Source organism: Leucoraja erinacea, chromosome 18, assembly GCF_028641065.1.
Source record: "Leucoraja erinacea ecotype New England chromosome 18, Leri_hhj_1, whole genome shotgun sequence".
Taxonomy (NCBI): Eukaryota; Metazoa; Chordata; class Chondrichthyes; order Rajiformes; family Rajidae; genus Leucoraja; species Leucoraja erinaceus.
In genome coordinates, this window is record NC_073394.1 from 41,776,014 (window position 1) to 41,794,859 (window position 18,846).

The window sequence follows — 18,846 nt, forward strand, 5'->3', positions numbered from 1 at the left end:
CTCCAGAAGTATTATAATCGCTGTCTATGCAATCTCTCCTCATGCGGCACTGCTGTCCTCGAACTGGTCTTGTGAATTTTTGATGCACTCCTTGCACCCATCTATGATAAACACTTCCTTTCTTCAATAACGTCCAATACTCCACATACTGTCGTGCTATGGACGTATACTATTCCGTGAAGATTTCCTTACACCTGTACAAAAATCATGTCACATTAAATGCTAAAATGTCATTTCTCCACCCTGATTCCACTTTGTGGTTCCTTCTTATTTATGGGTTAAAGGGGGATGATGCCAGGCACTGGACAAAGGAGGTGGTATAGTTAGACATATGTTCCACAAGGAAATTAGATATACGTATGAAATTAATATATTGTTCATTGTGTGAGGTAAAATAATCAACTAAAATGTACTTTTCACAGAATTGCAATTGCATGTGCAACCCATTTGTAATCTTACTAGTTATTGATTTGTGTCTGTGTACAGTGCCATGAATGTCTTCAACCTTGCTTCTTGATTTACCAATATGGACCTAAGGATTCACAAGCAAAATAGCCTGGTCACATCTGACATAACTGAATGTTCTTGCAAACATTGTTGAAAGGTCATTGGAGAGGGAAGGTTTCGAGAGACATGGGCAAAATGCAGACAGGTGGAACGAGTGTAGGTGGGGTATCTTGGTCAGCATAGGCAAGTTAGGCCGAAGGATCTGTTACCATGCTGTATGAGTGTAAATTCTGCAGTGTGTATTAGACAATTGCTCACAAATAGATGAAGTTACTCCTCTCTCCAATGCATAGGGGGAGGCGGTCTATAAAACCTAAACTGTCAACTTACAGAGAAGGGTTACTAGTGTCTGTATCTACTTTTCATATCATTTCATTTCCAAAAACCTGGCATTTAAATAGAACATAGAACAGTACAGCACAAGAATGAGTCCTTCAGCCCACAATGTTTGTGCCGAACATGATGCCAAGTTAAACTGATTTCATCTGCTTGTACATGATCCATAACCCTCTATTCCTAGCACTTCCATGTGCCTATCTAAAAGCTTCTTAAATGCCACCAAAATACCTGCTTCCACTACCACCCCGAAAAATGCATTCCAGACCACAACCTTGTCTAAAACCTTGCCCCACATCTCCATTCAATTATTCTGTTATTTTTTGTAAACAGTATTACGGCGTTAGTTTATACCAGTTTGAACATGTTTGCACGGATTTGCATGTTCTCCCTGTGACCACGTGGGTTTACTCTGAGTGCTCCAGTTTCCTTCTACATCCCAAAGACTTGCATGCAGGTTAATTCACCTCTGTATACTACCCCTAGTGTGTAATGAGTGGCTGCAAAAGGGGAAAAAACATAGACCTAGTGTCGAAGGGTCGAAGGACTAGTTTCTATGCTGTATCTCTAATCTATACTTGATGGTATAATGCTGTTTTGCTTTATGTTGGTTCAACTAGATCCGAGAGTCAATGAATCTCCAGATTTAATAATGAATTCACCGGATGAATCACCATGTGACAAAGCAAACCCGAGGTAACAAGTGATGGATGATGGACAGAATAAATACGAGACAGACAGAAGTGTGATCATTTGCAAAGCATATAGATTCAGAGTGATTCATGGAACAGAGAGAGAAATCCACCTTCCTGTGTCCATAGCAGCAGAAGAAGATAATGCAGCTTAGAGTCATACAACATGGCAACTGATCCACAAGCCCAACTCACCCATGTCAAGAAAGATGCCCCATTTACACTAGTCCCAACTGCCCACGTTTGGCCCATATCCCTCTAAACCTTCCCTATCCATGTACCTGTCCAAATGTTTTGCCAGAATTGTTATAGTACCTATCTCAACTACCGCAGCTCATCCCATATGCCCATCACCCTCTGTGTGAAAAATGTCTCCTATCCTCCTCGTGAGCATACATCTCTATAAGATCAACCTTCATCCCCTGCGCTCCAGCGAATAAAGTCCTTGCCAGTCGAACCTCTCACTATAACTCAGGCCGTCAAGTCCTGGCAACATCCTCCTAAATCATCTCTGCACTTATTCCAGCTTAGAAACCATCTCCCATGGCTGGGTGACCAAAATTGAGCATAATTGGGCTCCAAGAGGCTCCAACTATTCCAAACATGGCCTCCCCAATGTCTTGTGCAACGACAACCTAACATGCCAACTAATATGCTCAATACGTCCACAGAGGAAGGCCATTGTACCTTAAAGCCTTCTTGAGCACCCTAACTATCAATTACAAATATCTGCACTCCTCGCTCCCTCTGCTCTACAACACTCTCTAGAGCCTTGCCATTCACTGAAGGTCCTGTCCAGGTTTGACTTCCTAGAATGCAGCACCTCGCACATCTACATTAAACTCTATTGACCATTCCAAGGCCCACTTTCCCAACTGATCAAGATCCTGCTGTAATTTTTGACAACCATCTTTGCTATCTACAATACCACCTACTTTAGCAAACTTACAAATGTGCAGACTTACTATGTGTGCCTTTGGCATATTCATCCAAATGATTGATATTGATTGCAAACAGTAATGGGCCCAGCACCGATCCCCGAGGCACACCGGTAGTTACAGGATCTAGTCTGGGAAATAATCTTCCGTCATCACCATCTCCTTCCTTCCTTGAAGCCAATTGACCATCCAATTGTGTAGGAAGGAGCTGCAGATGCTGGTTTAAACCAAAGATAGACACCAAAAATGCTGGAGTAACTCAGCGGGACAGGCAGCACCTCTGGCGAGACGGGGCCTGTCCCGCTAAGTTACTCCAGCATTTTGTTGCTACCTGTTGACTAGCTGTACCTGGATCCCATGTGATCTAACCTTCCAGAACAGCTTACCATGAGGAACCTTATTAAATGCCATGCTGAAATCCATATTGACAACATCAATGCTTCTGCCCTCATCAATCCTTTTGGTTACTTCATCAAAAAACAAACCGCATTTCTGAGATACGATCTCCCACGTACAAAATGATCCTGACTATCCCTAATCAATCTCTGTTTATCCAAGTGCATATTATCAGGCAGCACAGTGATGCAGCTAGTAGAGCCGATGCCTCACAGCACCAGCTGGGTTCGATCCTGACCTTAGATGCTGTCTTTGTGAAGTTTACACGTTCTCCCAGTGACTGCGTGGGTTCCTCCAGGTGCTCCGGTTTCTGCTCACATTCCAAAGACGTGTGAGTCTGTAGGTTAATTAGTCTGTAGAAAATTGTCCCTAATGTGTAGGGAAAGTGGGATAACATAGAACTAGTGAGAACGGGTGATCAATGGTCAGCATGGACTCGGTTGGCCGAAGGGCCTGTTTCCATGCTGTATCCCTAAACTAAACTAATAACATCCCTCAACATGTTCACCAGTAACTTGTCAACCACAGATGTTTGGCTCACTAGCCTGGAGATCCCAGGGTTTCCCATGCAGCCCTTGTTAATTAAAGGCACAGCATTAGCCACCCACCAGTCTTCCAGCAGCTCACCCATATTTAATATGATAATTCATATTACAGCCAGGATGCCTGCAATTTCTTCTCTACCTTCATACAGAAATAACTGTTTTGGTTTCCAAAGGAAAATATATAGTAACTCCTGAGCTACTTTATTTTCCTTAATGTACATAAAATCTCTTTGGATTTCCTTTAATATCATCTGCCAGAACACTCTCCCGTCCCATTTTTGCTTCTTAAGTATGCTCGTTAGTTCCCGAAACTCTTCCAGAGATTCATTTGAACCCAGCTGCCTATACCTGCCCTATACCTCCTCATTTCAATAATAGACAATAGACAATACGTGCAGGAGTAGGCCATTCGATCCTTCGAGCCAGCACCGCCATTCACTGTGATCATGGTACCCCATTTCTGCCTTCTCCCCTTATCCCTTGACTCTGCTTTCTTTAAGAGATCTATCTAACTCTCTCTTGAAAGCTTCCAGAGAATGGACCTCCACTGCCTTCTGAGGCAGAGAATTCCACAGATTCACAGCTCTCTGGGTGAAAAGGATTTTCTTCATCTCCGTTCTAAATGACCTACCACTTATTCTTAAACTGTGCCCCTGGTTCTGCACTCCCTCAACATTGGGAACATGTTTCCTGCCTCTAGAGTGTCCAATTCCTCAATAATCTTATATGTTTCAATAAGATTCCCTCTCATCCTTCTCATTTCCAGTGTTTACAAGCCCAGTCGCTCCATTCTTTCAACATATGACAGTCCAGCCATCCCAAGAATTAACCTTGTGAACCTACACTGCACTCCCTCAATAGAAAGAATGTCCTCCAATTTGGAGACCAAAATTGCACACAATACTTCAGTTGTGGTCTCACCAGGCCAAGTACAACTGCAGAAGGGCCTCTTTGCTCCTATACATAACTCATCTTGTTATAAAGGCCAACATGCCATTAGCTTTCTTCACTGCCTACTGTACTTGCATGCATACTTTCAGTGACTGATGTACAAGGACACCCAGATCTTGTTGTACTTCCCCTTTTCCTAACTTGACACCATTCGGATAATAACCTGCCTTCTTGTTCTTGCCACCAAAGTGAATGACCTCACATTTATCTACATTATATTGCATCTGCTGTGCATCTGCCCACTCACCCAACCTATCCAAGTCACCCTGCATCCTTATAGCATCCTCCTCACAGTTCACACTGCCACCCAGCTTTGTGTCATCTGCAAATTTGTTAATGTTACTTTTAATCCCTTCATCTAAATTATGAATGTATGTTGTAAATAGCTGCAGTCCCAGCACCGAGCCTTGCGGTACTCCACTAGTCACAGCCTGCCATTCTGAAAGGGACCCGTTAATCCCTACTCTTGTTTTCTGTCTGCCAACCAATTTTCTATCCATGTCAGCACTATACCCCCAATACCATGTGGTCTAATTTTGCCCACTAATCTCCTATGTGGGACCTCATCAAATGCTTTCTGAAAGTCCAGGTACACTACATCCACTGGCTCTCCCTTGTCCATTTTCCTAGTTACATCCTCAAAAAATTCCAGAAGATTAGTCGAGCATGATTTCCCCTTCGTAAATCCATGCTGACTCGGACCGATCCTGTTACTGCTATCCAAATGTGATGCTACTTCATATTTTATAATTGACAAATTCCTTTTATAGTGAAGGGGTAGAAATTGAGGGGCATCTTCCCCACCACCAATGTCAGGCTAACTGGTCTATAATTCCCTGGTTTCTCTTTCGCTCCTTTCTTAAAAAGTGGGATAACATTAGTGGGATAACATAATTCACAGGAACTGATCCAGCCCCTCAATGTCTGCCCTTCACTGTAAAAGGAATATGCATGCCCTAAAGTATTGTCACCACACTTTTTAAGTATAAGTTTATATGCTTACAAGAGAGAGCTAGATAGGGTTCTTAAAAATAGCGAAGTCGGGGGATATGGGGAGAAGGCAGGAATGCGGTACTGATTGGGGATGATCAGCCATGATCACATTGAATGGTGGTGCTGGCTCGAAGGGCCGAATGGCCTACTCCTGCACCTAATGTCAATTGTCTATTGCCTATAAGCATCCTACTTTCTGGATGTTCCTTTGCCCGCAAACAACCTACTTCGATCAACTGAACAAATTCCACTTTAATACCAGAGAGTCTGAAGAAGGGTTCCAACACAAAACATCATCCATCCTTTTTCATTGGCTCCAAAAGGCCCAACCACAAACACATTTGTCACTTGTCCTTTCCAATTTCCTAAGATCAAGGTCTGTCCTCTCCATGTAGGGCCTTCTACATATTGCCTGAGGAAACGTTCCTGAACACATTTGACAAATTCTAAGCCTGTGCCAGCATGACAATCCCAGTGTGCAATGGGAAAGTTAAAATCCCAAACTAAGATAACCTTATTAGTCTTACAACTGCCTGCGATCTCTTGGCATATTTGTTCTTCTAATTCTCGTTGTCTATCGTAGTACACTCCCAAGAAGATTATCATTAATTTGATAACTTTGTTTGTAAAATGCCAATATAGGCGTTCTTTGATCGTGTTACTACTTTGTATTTTTGTTTGTTCTGAACAAAAGCATTTTGTGGGGAAAAAAAAGATGATCATGCCCTTTTTATTTCTCATGATGATCCAACAGTTCAGCTACTGGACTGTATTATTGTAGGTTGTGGAACTCCAAGTGCACATTGGACCAAAGAGTTCCATGGTTTAGCACCGTTTGGAATTCCCACACTACTTCCCTTTATTTATTTAACTAATAATATATTCCTCTTGAGCAAAATGCAAATTGCTGGTGAAACACAATGAGTAAAGCAGCAATGGAATGAACAAGCAACGTTCTGAGTCAGGACAATTCAGCAGTCCCTTCTAAAGTTTCTCCAGCAGCTTATGCTTTGCTCCAGCATCTGCAGTTTCTGGTGTCTCCACTACATTCCCTTTATTGTTCATTCAATATGCAAAATATGTCATTTCTTTATGATTCTGCACTCTACATTTTTTATTGGACCTCAATTGCACTGTAATTAATGTGTATACAATTTTCCTGAATATAGAGCTCAAATGGATGGGGTTAAGATGCCTTATGTGCGTTTAGATCGACTAGAACTCAGTGCACCATCTACAGATCAGCACCCCATCTTCAAAGTGCAGACAACTGTTGATGAAGATGAAAGCAAACACCTTCTCACAAAGGACAGTCAAACCTCATGTACTGCAACAAGGGTAAGCAAAAAGATACTTGGTTAGGTGATTAGTGTTACAGTGGAAAAGCATTTTAGTGGAAGTGATCATGTCCATATGTTTTAAGAATGTATGAATGCTGAACCTTGTGGGAAAGTACTAAATTGGAATAAGACAAGTTACAACATCAGCAGGAACTTGGGAGGGTACACTTGAAAAAAGTTGTTATTGGGTTAATCCACATCCGTGGAGCTGGCCAGCTTCGGAGCGTGGAGAGCTGCGGTGGCGCGCTGCTGCGACCCGACTCCGGGGGATGGTGACACCGGGAGCTCGCGGGTCCCCGGTGGGATACTGCTTTGCTGGGCACCGACAACGGCGACTTCTCCCGCCCGAATTGCGGGGTTGAGAGTGACCTGGAGCGGGGCCTTACAACGCCCGGCGCGGTTTTAATTTGCCGCGGACTTGTTAGCGCCCGCTGGGGTCTCCAACACCAAGACCCGGGGCAGGGCCATACATCGCCCGGCGCGGCTTTGACCTCGACTTCGGGAGAGGAATGGAGAGCAGGGGTGAGACAAGACTTTGCCTTCCATCACAGTGAGGAGGAGACTTACTGTGATGGATGTTTGTGTAAATTGTGTTGGTGTGTGTCTTGGTTCTTTTCTTGTATGGCTGCAGAAACCAAATTTCGTTTGCACCTCATGTGAGGTTCAAATGACAAATAAAAGGTATTGTATTGTATTATTGTATTGATATCCTGACATCTATCCTGCCAAAGCACTGCTGGAAGATATTACAGCAGTGCTTTGGCAGGATAGATTAGAGGGCTCGTTTAGGGAGGCTATTTGGGTGGAACAGAGAAATGGGAAAGGTGTAGCAACACTTATAGGGGTGTGTTATAGACCGCCAAATGGGGAGCGAGAATTGATAGAGCAAATATGTAAGGAGATTGCAGATATTAGTAGTAAGCACAAGGTAGTGATTGTGGGAGATTTCAATTTTCCACACATGGACTGGGAAACACATTCTGTAAAAGGGCTGGATGGGTTGGAGTTTGTAAAATGTGTGTAGGATAGTTTTTGCAGCAATACATAGAAGTACCTACTAGAGAAGTGACAGTGCTAGACCTCTTGTTAGGAAATGAGACGGGTCAGGTGGCAGAGGTATGCGTTGGGGAACAGTTCGGGTCCAGTGATCACAATACCATTAGTTTCAATATAATTATGGAGAAGGTCAGAACTGGACCTAAGGTTGAGATTTTTGATTGGAGAAAGGCTAACTTTGAGGAGATGCGAAAGGATTTAAAAGGAGTGAATTTTGTTTTATGGGAAGAATGTAGTAGAGAAATGGAGGACATTCAAAGGTGAAATTTTAAGAGTACAGATTCGGTTGAAAGGAAAGAGTAAAAATTGGAAAGAGCCATGGTTTTCAAGAGAAATTGGACACTTGGTTCGGAAAAAGAGGGAGATCTACAATAATTATAGCCAACATGGAGTAAATGAGGTGCTTCAGGAGTATAAAGAATGTAAAAAGAATCTTCAGAAAGAAATTAGAAAAGCTAAAAGAAGATATGAGGTTGCTTTGGCAGGTAAGGTGAAAGTAAATCCAAAGGGTTTCTACAGCTATATTAATAGCAAAAGGATAACGAGGGATAAAATTGGTCCATTGGAGAGTCAGAGTGGACAGCTATCTGCAGAGCCAAAAGAGATGGGGGAGAAATTCAACAATTTCTTTTCTTCGGTGTTCACGAAGGAGAAGGATATTGAATTATGTGAGGTAATGGAAACAAGTAGAGTAGCTATGGAAACTAAGAGGATCAAAGAAGAGGAAGTACTGACACTTTTGAAAATATATAAAAGTGGATAAGTCTCCATGTCCTGACAGGATATTCCCTAGGACATTGAGGGAAGTTAGTGTAGAAATAGCAGGGGCTATGACAGAAATATTTCAAATGTCATTAGAAACGGGAATGGTGCCGGAGGATTGGCGTACTGCGCATGTTATTCCATTGTTTAAAAAGGGTTCTAAGAGTGAACCTAGCAATTATAGACCTGTTAGTTTGACGTCAGTGGTGGGCAAATTAATGGAAAGGATACTTAGAGATAATATATATAATCATCTGGATAAACAGGGTCTGATTAGGAACAGTCAACATGGATTTGTGCCTGGAAGGTCATGTTTGACTAATCTTCTTGAATTATTTGAAGAGGTTACTAGGGAAATTGATGAGGGTAAAGCAATGGATGTTGTCTATATGGACTTCAGTAAGGCCTTTGACAAGGTTCCACATAGAAGGTTGGTTAAGAAGGTTCAATTGTTGGGTATTAATAGTGGAGTAGCAAGATGGATTCAACAGTGGCTGAATGGGAGATGCCAGAGAGTAATGGTGGATAACTGTTTGTCAGGTTGGAGGCCAGTGACTAGTGGGGTGCCTCAGGGATCTGTGTTGGGTCCACTGTTGTTTGTCATATACATCAATGATCTGGATGATGGTGTGGTAAATTGGATTAGTAAGTATGCAGATGATACTAAGATAGGTGGTGTTGTGGATAATGAAGTAGATTTTCAAAGTCTACAGAGAGATTTAGGCCATTTGGAAGAGTGGACTGAAAGATAGCAGATGGAGTTTAATGCTGATAAGTGTGAGGTGCTACATCTTGGCAGGACAAATCAAAATAGGGCGTACATGGTAAATGGCAGCAAATTGAGGAATGCAGTTGAACAGAGGGATCTAGGAATAACTGTGCATAGTTCCATGAAGGTGGAATCTCATGTAGATAGGGTGGTAAAGAAAGCTTTTGGTGTGCTGGCCTTTATAAATAGTAAGATTAAACGAGAACTTACTAGTTTGAAGTTTGATCTTTATTTTATGAGGAGTTACAATGGGGGATTATGTGAAGAAGCCTGCCAGCCCGCATGCGTGTCAACCTTCAAAGCAGCGGTGTGAAATCACAGATAACGTTTGTTGAACTGAATATAGTAAGATTTGAGAAACTAGAACTACCAGCTGACCTTTATGAGAAGAGGGTTGGGTTGTTATGAAATGTTGCCTGGGTTTCAGCAACTAAGTTACAGAGAAAGATTGAACAAGATAGGTCTTTATTATTTGGAGCACAGAAGGTTAAGGGGCGGACTTGATAGAGGTCATATAAATTATGAGAGGGATAGACAGAGTTGACGTGGATAAGCTTTTCCCATTGAGAGTAGGGAAGATTCAAACAAGAGGACATGATTTGAGAATTAAGGGACAAAAGTTTAGGGGCAACATGAGGGGGAACTTCTTTACTCAGAGAGTGGTAGCTGTGTGGAATGAGCTTCCAGTGGAAGTGGTGAAGGCAGGTTCGTTTTTATTATTTAAAAATAAATTGGATAGGCATATGGACGGGAAAGGAATGGTGGGTTATGGTCTGCGTGCAGGTAGATGGGACTAGGTGAGATTAAGTGTTCGGCATGGACTAGAAGGGCCGAGATGGCCTGTTTCCATGCTGTAATTGTTATATGGTTATATGTTATATGATATGTGGGAGTTTAAAGGCATGTTTAGTTTAGTTTCGAGATGCAGCATGGAAACTGGCCCTTCGGCCCACCGGGTCTACAACAACTGTCAATCACCCATTCACACTAGTTCTAGTTTCCTCTTCGCAAGAGTAATCACACTTTTGCAGTATTCCTTACACACTGGGGGCAATTATAGAGGCTAATTAACCTACAGGGTGGCACAGTGGTGCAGCGGTAGAGTTGCTGCTGCCTTACAGTGCTTGCAGCGTGGAGACCCGGGTTCGATCCAGACTACGGGTGCTGTCTGTACGCAGTTTGTACGTTCTCCCCATGATTGAGTGGGTTTTCTACAGGATGTTCGGTTTCCTCCCACACTCAAAAGACGTTTGTAGGTTAATTGGCTTGGTGTAGGTGTAAATTGTCCCTAGTGTGTGTAGGATAGTGTTAATATGTGGGGATCGCTGGTCGGCGTGGACTCGGTGGGCCGAAGGGTCTGTTTCCGCACAATCTCTAAACTAAACTAAACTACAAACCCCCCACATCTTTGGGATATGGGAGGGAACTCGAGCACCAGAAGGAAACCCACACAGCCACAGGGAGAACCGTACTAACTGTGGACAGACAGCACCCTAGGTCAGGATCAAACATGAGTCCCTGGCGCTGTGAGGCAGTGACTCTTCCAGTTGTGCCACTGTGCCACTCAGTGTCACTTGTTTGAAGTTCACGAATGGCATGTTCCAATAGAATCTTTACTAGAATATTGCCTGGGTTTCAGCAACTAAGTTAGAGAAAGGTTGAACAAGTTAGGACTTTATTCTTTGGAGCGCAGAAGGTTAAGGGGGGACTTGATAGAGGTCTTTAAAATGATGAGAGGGACAGACAGTTGACATGGATAAGCTTTTCCCACTGAGAGGAGGGAAGATTCAAACAAGGGGACATGACTTGAGAATTAAGGGACAGACTTTTAGGGGTAACATGAGGGGGAACTTCTTTACTCAGAGAGTGGTAGCTGTGTGGAATGAGCTTCCAGGGAAGGTGGTGGAGGCAGGTTCGTTTTTATCATTTAAAAATAAATTGGATAGTTATATGGACGGGAAAGGAATGGAGGGTTATGGTCTGAACGCAGGTATATGGGACTAGGGGAGAATACGTGTTCGGCACGGACTAGAAGGGTCGAGATGGCCTGTTTCCGTGCTGTAATTGTTATATGGTTATATGGTTAATAGGAAGGAGGGATAAGATGGCAAATTAACAGAACCTTGGTTGACCAAAGAGGTTATAAATTTGGTCAAAAAAAAGGAAGCGCATGTAAGCGCAAGTGGATACAATCAGATAGGGCCTTTAATGGAGGAAAGAACTCAAGCAGGCAATGAAAATGGCCAAACGGGGCTACAAATGGGCTTGATGTATCAGACTAAAAATGACAGCTTTTAATACCTACATTAAAACAAGGAGAAGGTAGGAATGGAGAAATGGAGGAAATCTGGAGTCTGTTCATGTAGGCGAAGTACTAAATGAATACTTTGCATCTGTTTTCACCAAGGACAAGGACATGAAGGACAATGAGTTTAATGTGGGCAATTTACAAGGTTATTGCCAGGACTTGACAGGCTGAGCTGTAGGGTTGGGCAGAATTAGAACTTTATGTGGAAAAACGCCTTTCGGCCCAGCAAGTCCACGCCAACCAATAAACACCGTACACTACTTTATCCCACACTCGAGGGACAATTTACTGAACAAATTAACCTACAATCCTGCATGTCTTTGGAATGTGGGAGGAAACTGGAGCACCCAGAGAAAGCCCACGCAGTCACAGTGAGAAAATACAAACTCCGTACAGACAGAAATCTTAGTCAGGATTGAACCCGGGTCTCTGACACTGTTAGGCAGTAACTCTATGACTGCGCTACAGTGATGCCTAGATCGGGTGATAGGGTGAATGCAGTCTTTTATGGAGGGTTAAGGGCCTGTCCCATGAGCATGTGACCTACATGCGGCAAGCGCGACCAAAACGGAAGCGGAGGCCGCGCGGAGGTCGAGTGATCCCCGTACAGGGCCTGTCCCACCAGCATGCGCCTTGAATTGAATTGAATTGAATTGAATTTCCTTTATTGCCATTCAGACCTTGCGGTCTGAACAAAATTTCGTGCCTGCAGTCATACATACAATGATACAATAATAAACAACAATAAACACAAATTAACATCCACCACAGTGAGTCGTCCAAACACCTCCTCACTGTGGTGGAGGCAAAAATCTTAGGGCTGCAGTCTCTTCCCTCTTCTCCCTCGTTTGGTCGTGCTCGCCTGCATGCGGCGAGCACGACCAAACCAGAAGCGGGGGCCGCGCGGATGTGGAGTGAGTGACGTGAAGTTTGAGCGAAGTCCACGGGAAGTTAGCGCATGACGTACGGCGTCAAGACATGCGTACGGCGTAGAGACGCTGCGTATGCCCGTCGAGGCGGTGCATATGGCGTCGAGGCGGCTGCGGGGCCCGCAGGCTGTTGCCGCGCGGAATTTTTGAACATGGTCAGTTTTTCGGAGCCAGCTCCGCACAACTCCATACGGCTCCAGCGATCGAAGTGGGACCGGCCCCGCGAGGCCATACAGCCCAAGCGACCACGTTAGCTCGCTCTTGCCACATGGAGTCGCATGCTGGTGGGACAGGCCCTTAAGGGGATTAAAAACTAAGATGTTTAAGATGAGAGCGACAAGGTTTAATACAAACCTGAGAGGCATCCTTTATATTCAGAGTGTGGTGGAATATGGAACAAGCTACCAGAAGAGGTAGTTGAACCAGATATAGCATTTAAACGGGACTTGGACAGGTACATGGATAGGAAAGGTTTAGAGGGATATGGGCCAAACAAGGACAATGGAGTGGAGGTATTTTAATCAGCATGGTAGCATTTAGCTAAAGGACCTATTTCTGTGCTGTATGACTCTAATGCAATGGCAGTTTGAGATGAAATAGGAGGAGGTGTTGGAGATTTTGAAGAGCATTAAGGAGATAAATCCACAGACCTGATGGGATAGATCGGGAATGCCGTCAGGGCCAGCAGCCTTACGTGCATTAATCCTGCTCAGTGCCACATAAACATCGTAGGGGGTGAGTGTGAGAGGCTGGTGATCAGCAGGGAGCACAGCCTTGATGGCCATCTCTTGATTGTCTCTTGATTCAGCGTATGATCAATCTGTGTCAATAAATCCCGGACCATGGTAACATATATGCTTAACCATGCACACTACAGGTTGATGCAAGCATGTTTTCTGTGAAGGACCGAATATTATCATGACATGGCCATAGCATGGGTCGTTATTGTTATTGGTACAGAAACACTCTCGCTTCCCACATAATTTATCCACAACAAAATATACAGGTTGCAAGGAAATTTCTGTTGGCATTTTATGATAATAGCTGTTAAAACCGACTATACCCATCTGACAGGTTAAACATTACACTAACTGACGAGATGGCCGAAGGACATAACTGCAGCAAATGTTCTTTTGGTAATATGTTTAAAGGTCAAAACGCCACATTACCAGACATTCAGATTAGATGAATGTGTTGTGAACAGCAATGAAGATACCCAGTTTGTAAGCACCAGATTAAAAATAAATTATTGATAAACGCTGTTTCCATCATTCCCACTCCAGAATTAACGTTAAAATTTCCACTGAAATATCTCCTGACCAAATTTGTGATGTATATGATCAACTGTAGAAGTAAAACCTGGATAAATCCAACGTGTAGTTGCGAATGTTGCTCATTAAATGACTACAGTACTGATACTCCATATAACCATATAACCATATAACAATTACAGCACGGAAACAGGCCATCTCGGCCCTACAAGTCCATGCCGAACAAATTTTTTTTCCCCTTAGTCCCACCTGCCTGCACTCGTACCATAACCCTCCATTCCCTTCTCATCCATATGCCTATCCAATTTATTTTTAAATGATACCAATGAACCTGCCTCCACCACTTCCACTGGGAGCTCATTCCACACCGCCACCACTCTCTGCGTAAAGAATTCCCCCTCATATTACCCCTAAACTTCTGTCCCTTAATTCTGAAGTCATGTCCTCTTGTTTGAATCTTCCCTATTCTCAAAGGGAAAAGCTTGTCCACATCAACTCTGTCTATCCCTCTCATCATTTTAAAGACCTCTATCAGGTCCCCCCTTAACCTTCTGCGCTCCAGAGAATAAAGACCTAACTTATTCAACCTATCTCTGTAACTTAGTTGTTGAAACCCAGGCAACATTCTAGTAAATCTCCTCTGTACTCTCTCTATTTTGTTGACATCCTTCCTATAATTTGGCGACCAAAATTGTACCCCATACTCCAGATTTGGTCTCACCAATGCCTTGTACAATTTTAACATTACATCCCAGCTTCTATACTCAATGCTCTGATTTATAAAGGCTAGCATACCAAAAGCTTTCTTTACCACCCTATCTATATGAGATTCCACCTTCAAGGAACTATGCACGGTTATACCCAGATCCCTCTGTTCAACTGTATTCTTCAATTCCCTACCATTTACCATGTACGTCCTATTTTGATTTGTCCTGCCAAGGTGTAGCACCTCACATTTATCAGCATTAAACTCCATCTGCCATCTTTCAGCCCATTTTTCCAAATGGCCTAAATCACTCTGTAGACTTTGGAAATCCTCTTCATTATCCACAACACCCCCTATCTTGGTATCATCTGCATACTTACTAATCCAATTTACCACACCTTCATCCAGATCATTGATGTACATGACAAACAACAAAGGACCCAACACAGATCCCTGAGGCACCCCACTAGTCACCTGCCTCCAACCCGATAAACAGCCATCCACCATTACCCTCTGGCTTCTCCCATTCAGCCACTGTTGAATCCATCTTGCTATTCCTGCATTTATACCCAACAGTTGAACCTTCTTAACCAACCTTCCATGAGGAACCTTGTCAAAGGCCTTACTAAAGTCCATATAGACAACATCCACTGCTTTACCCTCGTCAATTTCCCTAGTAACCTCTTCAAAAAATTCAAGAAGATTAGTCAAACATGACCTTCCAGGCACAAATCCATGTTGACTGTTCCTAATCAGACCCTGTTTATCTAGATGCTTATATATATTGTCTCTAAGTATCTTTTCCATTAATTTGCCCACCACTGAAGTCAAACTAACAGGTCTATAATTGCTAGGTTTACTCTTAGAACCCTTTTTAAACAATGGAACAACATGCGCAGTACGCCAATCCTCGGGGACTATTCCCGTTTCTAATGACATTTGAAATATTTCTGTCATAGCCCCGGCTATTTCTATACTAACTTCCCTCAATGTCCTAGGGAATATCCTGTCAGGACCTGGAGACTTATCCACTTTTATATTTATCAAAAGTGTCAGTACTTCTTTTACTTTGAACCTCATAGTATCCATAGCTACTCTACTAGTTTCCCTTACCTCACATAATTCAATATCCTTCTCCTTGGTGAATACCGAAGAAAAAAAATTGTTCAATATCTCCCCCATCTCTTTTGGCTCTGCAGATAGCTGTCCACTCTGTCTCTCCAATGGACCTTATCCCTCGTTATCCTTTTGCTATTAATATAGCTGTCGACCCTTTGGATTGACTTTCACCTTACTTGCCAAAGCAACCTCATATCTTCTTTTAGCTTTTCTAATATCTTTCTTAAGATTCTTTTTACATTCCTTATACTCCTCAAGCACCTCATTTACTTCATGCTGCCTATAATTATTGTAGATCTCCCTCTTTTTCCGAACAAGATGTCCAATTTCCCTTGAAAACCAGGGCTCTTTCCAATTTTTACTGTTTCCTTTCAACCGAACAGGAACATAAAGATTCTGTACTCTTAAAATTTCCCCTTTAAATGTCCTCCATTTCTCTTCTACATCTTTCCCATAAAACAAAATGTCCCAGTTCACTCCTTTTAAATCATCTCGCATCTCATCAAAGTTAGCCTTTCTCCAATCAAAAATCTCAACCCTAGGTCCAGTTCTGACCCTCTCCATAATTATATTGAAACTAATGGCATTGTGATCACTGGACCCGAAGTGCTCCCCAACGCATACCTCCGCCACCTGTTCCATCTCATTTCCTAACAGGAGGTCCAGCACTGCCCCTCCTCTAGTAGGTACCTCTATGTATTGCTGCAAAAAACTATCCTGCACACATTTTACAAACTCCAACCCATCCAGCCCATTTACAGAATGTGTTTCCCAGTCTATGTGTGGAAAGTTGAAATCTCCCACAATCACTACCTTGTGCTTACTACTAATATCTGCTATCTCCTTACATATTTGCTCTTCCAATTCTCGTTCCCCGTTTGGCGGTCTATAATACACCCCTATAAGAGTTGCTACACCTTTCCCACTTCTCAATTCCACCCAAATAGCCTCCCTAGATGAGCCCTCCAATCTATCCTGCCAAAGCACTGCTGTAATATCTTCCCTGACTAGCAATGCAACACCTCCACCTCTTGCCCCTCCAATTCTATCACACCTGAAGCAGCGAAATCCTGGAATATTTAGTTTCCAATCACAGCCCTCCTGCAACCACGTTTCACTGATCGCCACAACATCATACTTCCAGGTGTCTATCCAGACTCTAAGCTCATCAACCTTTCTTACAATGCTCCTAGCATTAAAATATGCACATTTAAGAAACCCCCCGTCTCTTATTATCTGTTTATTTCCTTTTTTTTCTTTCTCCTCTTGTGTCCGAGTGCTTCCCATTTCTGCTTCCTGCCTCCCATTCTCTCTACTACCTTTCGCTATTTGAGTCCCTCGCCCCAACCATTCTAGTTTAAAGTCTCCCCAGCTGCCTTTGCAAATTTCCCCGCTAGGATATTGGTCCCCCTCGGGTTCAAGTGCAACCCATCCTTTCTGTACAGGTCCCACCTTCCCCAAAAGAAGTCCCAATGATCCAGGAACTTGAATCCCTGCCCTCTGCACCAGTCTTTCAGCCACGCATTTATCCTCCACCTCGCTCCATTCCTACTCTCACTGTCGCGTGGCACAGGCAGTAATCCTGATATGGTTACCTTTTTGGTCCTTTTTCTTAACTCTCCTCCCAACTCCCTAAATCCTCCCTTCAGGACCTCTTCCCTTTTTTTTCCTATGTCATTGGTACCTATATGTACCACGACCTCAGGCTCCTCTCCCTCTGATTTAAGGATATCTTGGATGCGTTGAGACACGTCCGAGACATTGGCACCAGGGAGGCAGAACACCATCCTGGTCTCCCGACTGCGTCCACAGAATCGCCTATCCGACCCCCTAACAATAGAGTCCCCAATTAATATGGCCCTCTTTTTTTCCCTAGCTTTTGGAGCAACAGGGCCGGTCTCTGTGCTGGAGGCCCGTCCGCTGTCACTACCCCCGGGTAGGCTGTCACCCCCATCCGTACTCAAACAGGAGTACTTATTTGCGAGGTGTACCGACATTGGAGTACTCACTCGTTCCTGCCTCTGCCCCTTGCCCTTCCTTAACGTGACCCACATGTCTCTCTCCCGTGGTTTTGGAGTGACCACCTCTCTATAACTCCCCTCTATGACCTCCTCACTCTCCCTGATCAGAGCAGAGGTCATCGAGCTGCTGCTCCAGGATCCTAATACGGTCCCTTAGGAGCCCCATCTCACTGCACCTGGTGCAGATGTGGATGTCTGGAGGGCCATCCGACACCATGACCTCCCACATCTGACATCCAGAACAGTACACTGCTCTGACTGTCATTCTCCCGCCTTACCCTGGATCTGATACCAGTATAACACAATAGAAACTGCTGGGAGAAATCAGCAGGTATCTGACTCACAACAGCTGCTCCCTCGTGACCTTTAAACTGCACCTTTATTATATAAACAAAAAGCACTGTACCTTTAGCCCACTGTACCCTTGGCTCACTGTACCTTAACTAAAGCACTGCACCTTTAACCCACTGTACCTTAACTAAAGCACTGCCCCTTTAACCAGAAAGCACAAATGCTAACCTGATGTTGCACCCAATCAGCTGCTTCCTCTAGTCTGCTTCCACCAATCAGCGGCTTCCACCAGAATCCTCACTATGGAGTGTGGAACGTTACGGATTTCGGTAAAAGCCCTGACCCTCCTCCACTGCACCAACGGTCCTGGGCCTCTGTGAAAACAAGCCCCGCGCCCGATTTATATACTCACCGCCCTGACCCTCCTCCACTGCACCAACGGTCCTGGGCCTCTGTGAAAACAAGCCCCGCGCCCGATTTATATACTCACCGCCCTGACCCTCCTCCACTGCACCAACGGTCCTGGGCCTTAAGAGCATTGATTTGCCGTTAAAATGAATTCTGTAATAACGTGTCAACGGTAGCAGTGACAATCGAACGCTGCGGTTTTAATGTTCACAATTTAATTAATCCATCTCTATTGACTAATAACATTGTGAATTAAAACACATTTGATTGCATTCCGTTATCAAACATAGTCAATGTTCGCTCTGAAGACATTTCCAGCACAATAGGATCAGGGAGGGGGGTGTGTGTGAATCAGTGCGGGGTGGATAGATGGCGGGGGTGGGGGGGGGGGGGGGTTTAGAAGGCAGTTGGTGCAGAATGGATGGATTCAGGCAGAGGAATTAGTACGGGTTGGTTGGAGTATGTAAAATTGTGAGGGGAGAGCACGTGGGATGTAAGTGTTGTTGAA

At 43.8% G+C, this 18,846-nt stretch overlaps 1 protein-coding gene across 6 annotated transcripts in view; it reads left to right on the plus strand.

Moving 5' to 3' along the window:
• Positions 1-18,846, plus strand: part of LOC129705968 (tripartite motif-containing protein 66-like) — a 249,841-nt gene that overhangs the window by 215,016 nt on the left and 15,979 nt on the right. For all 6 annotated transcript variants that reach the window (XM_055649939.1, XM_055649937.1, XM_055649938.1 and 3 more), the window contains 2 exons: positions 1,464-1,539; positions 6,528-6,696. In XM_055649939.1, the coding sequence (XP_055505914.1) occupies positions 1,464-1,539; positions 6,528-6,696 (245 nt within the window). The remainder of the gene's footprint in view (positions 1-1,463; positions 1,540-6,527; positions 6,697-18,846) is intronic.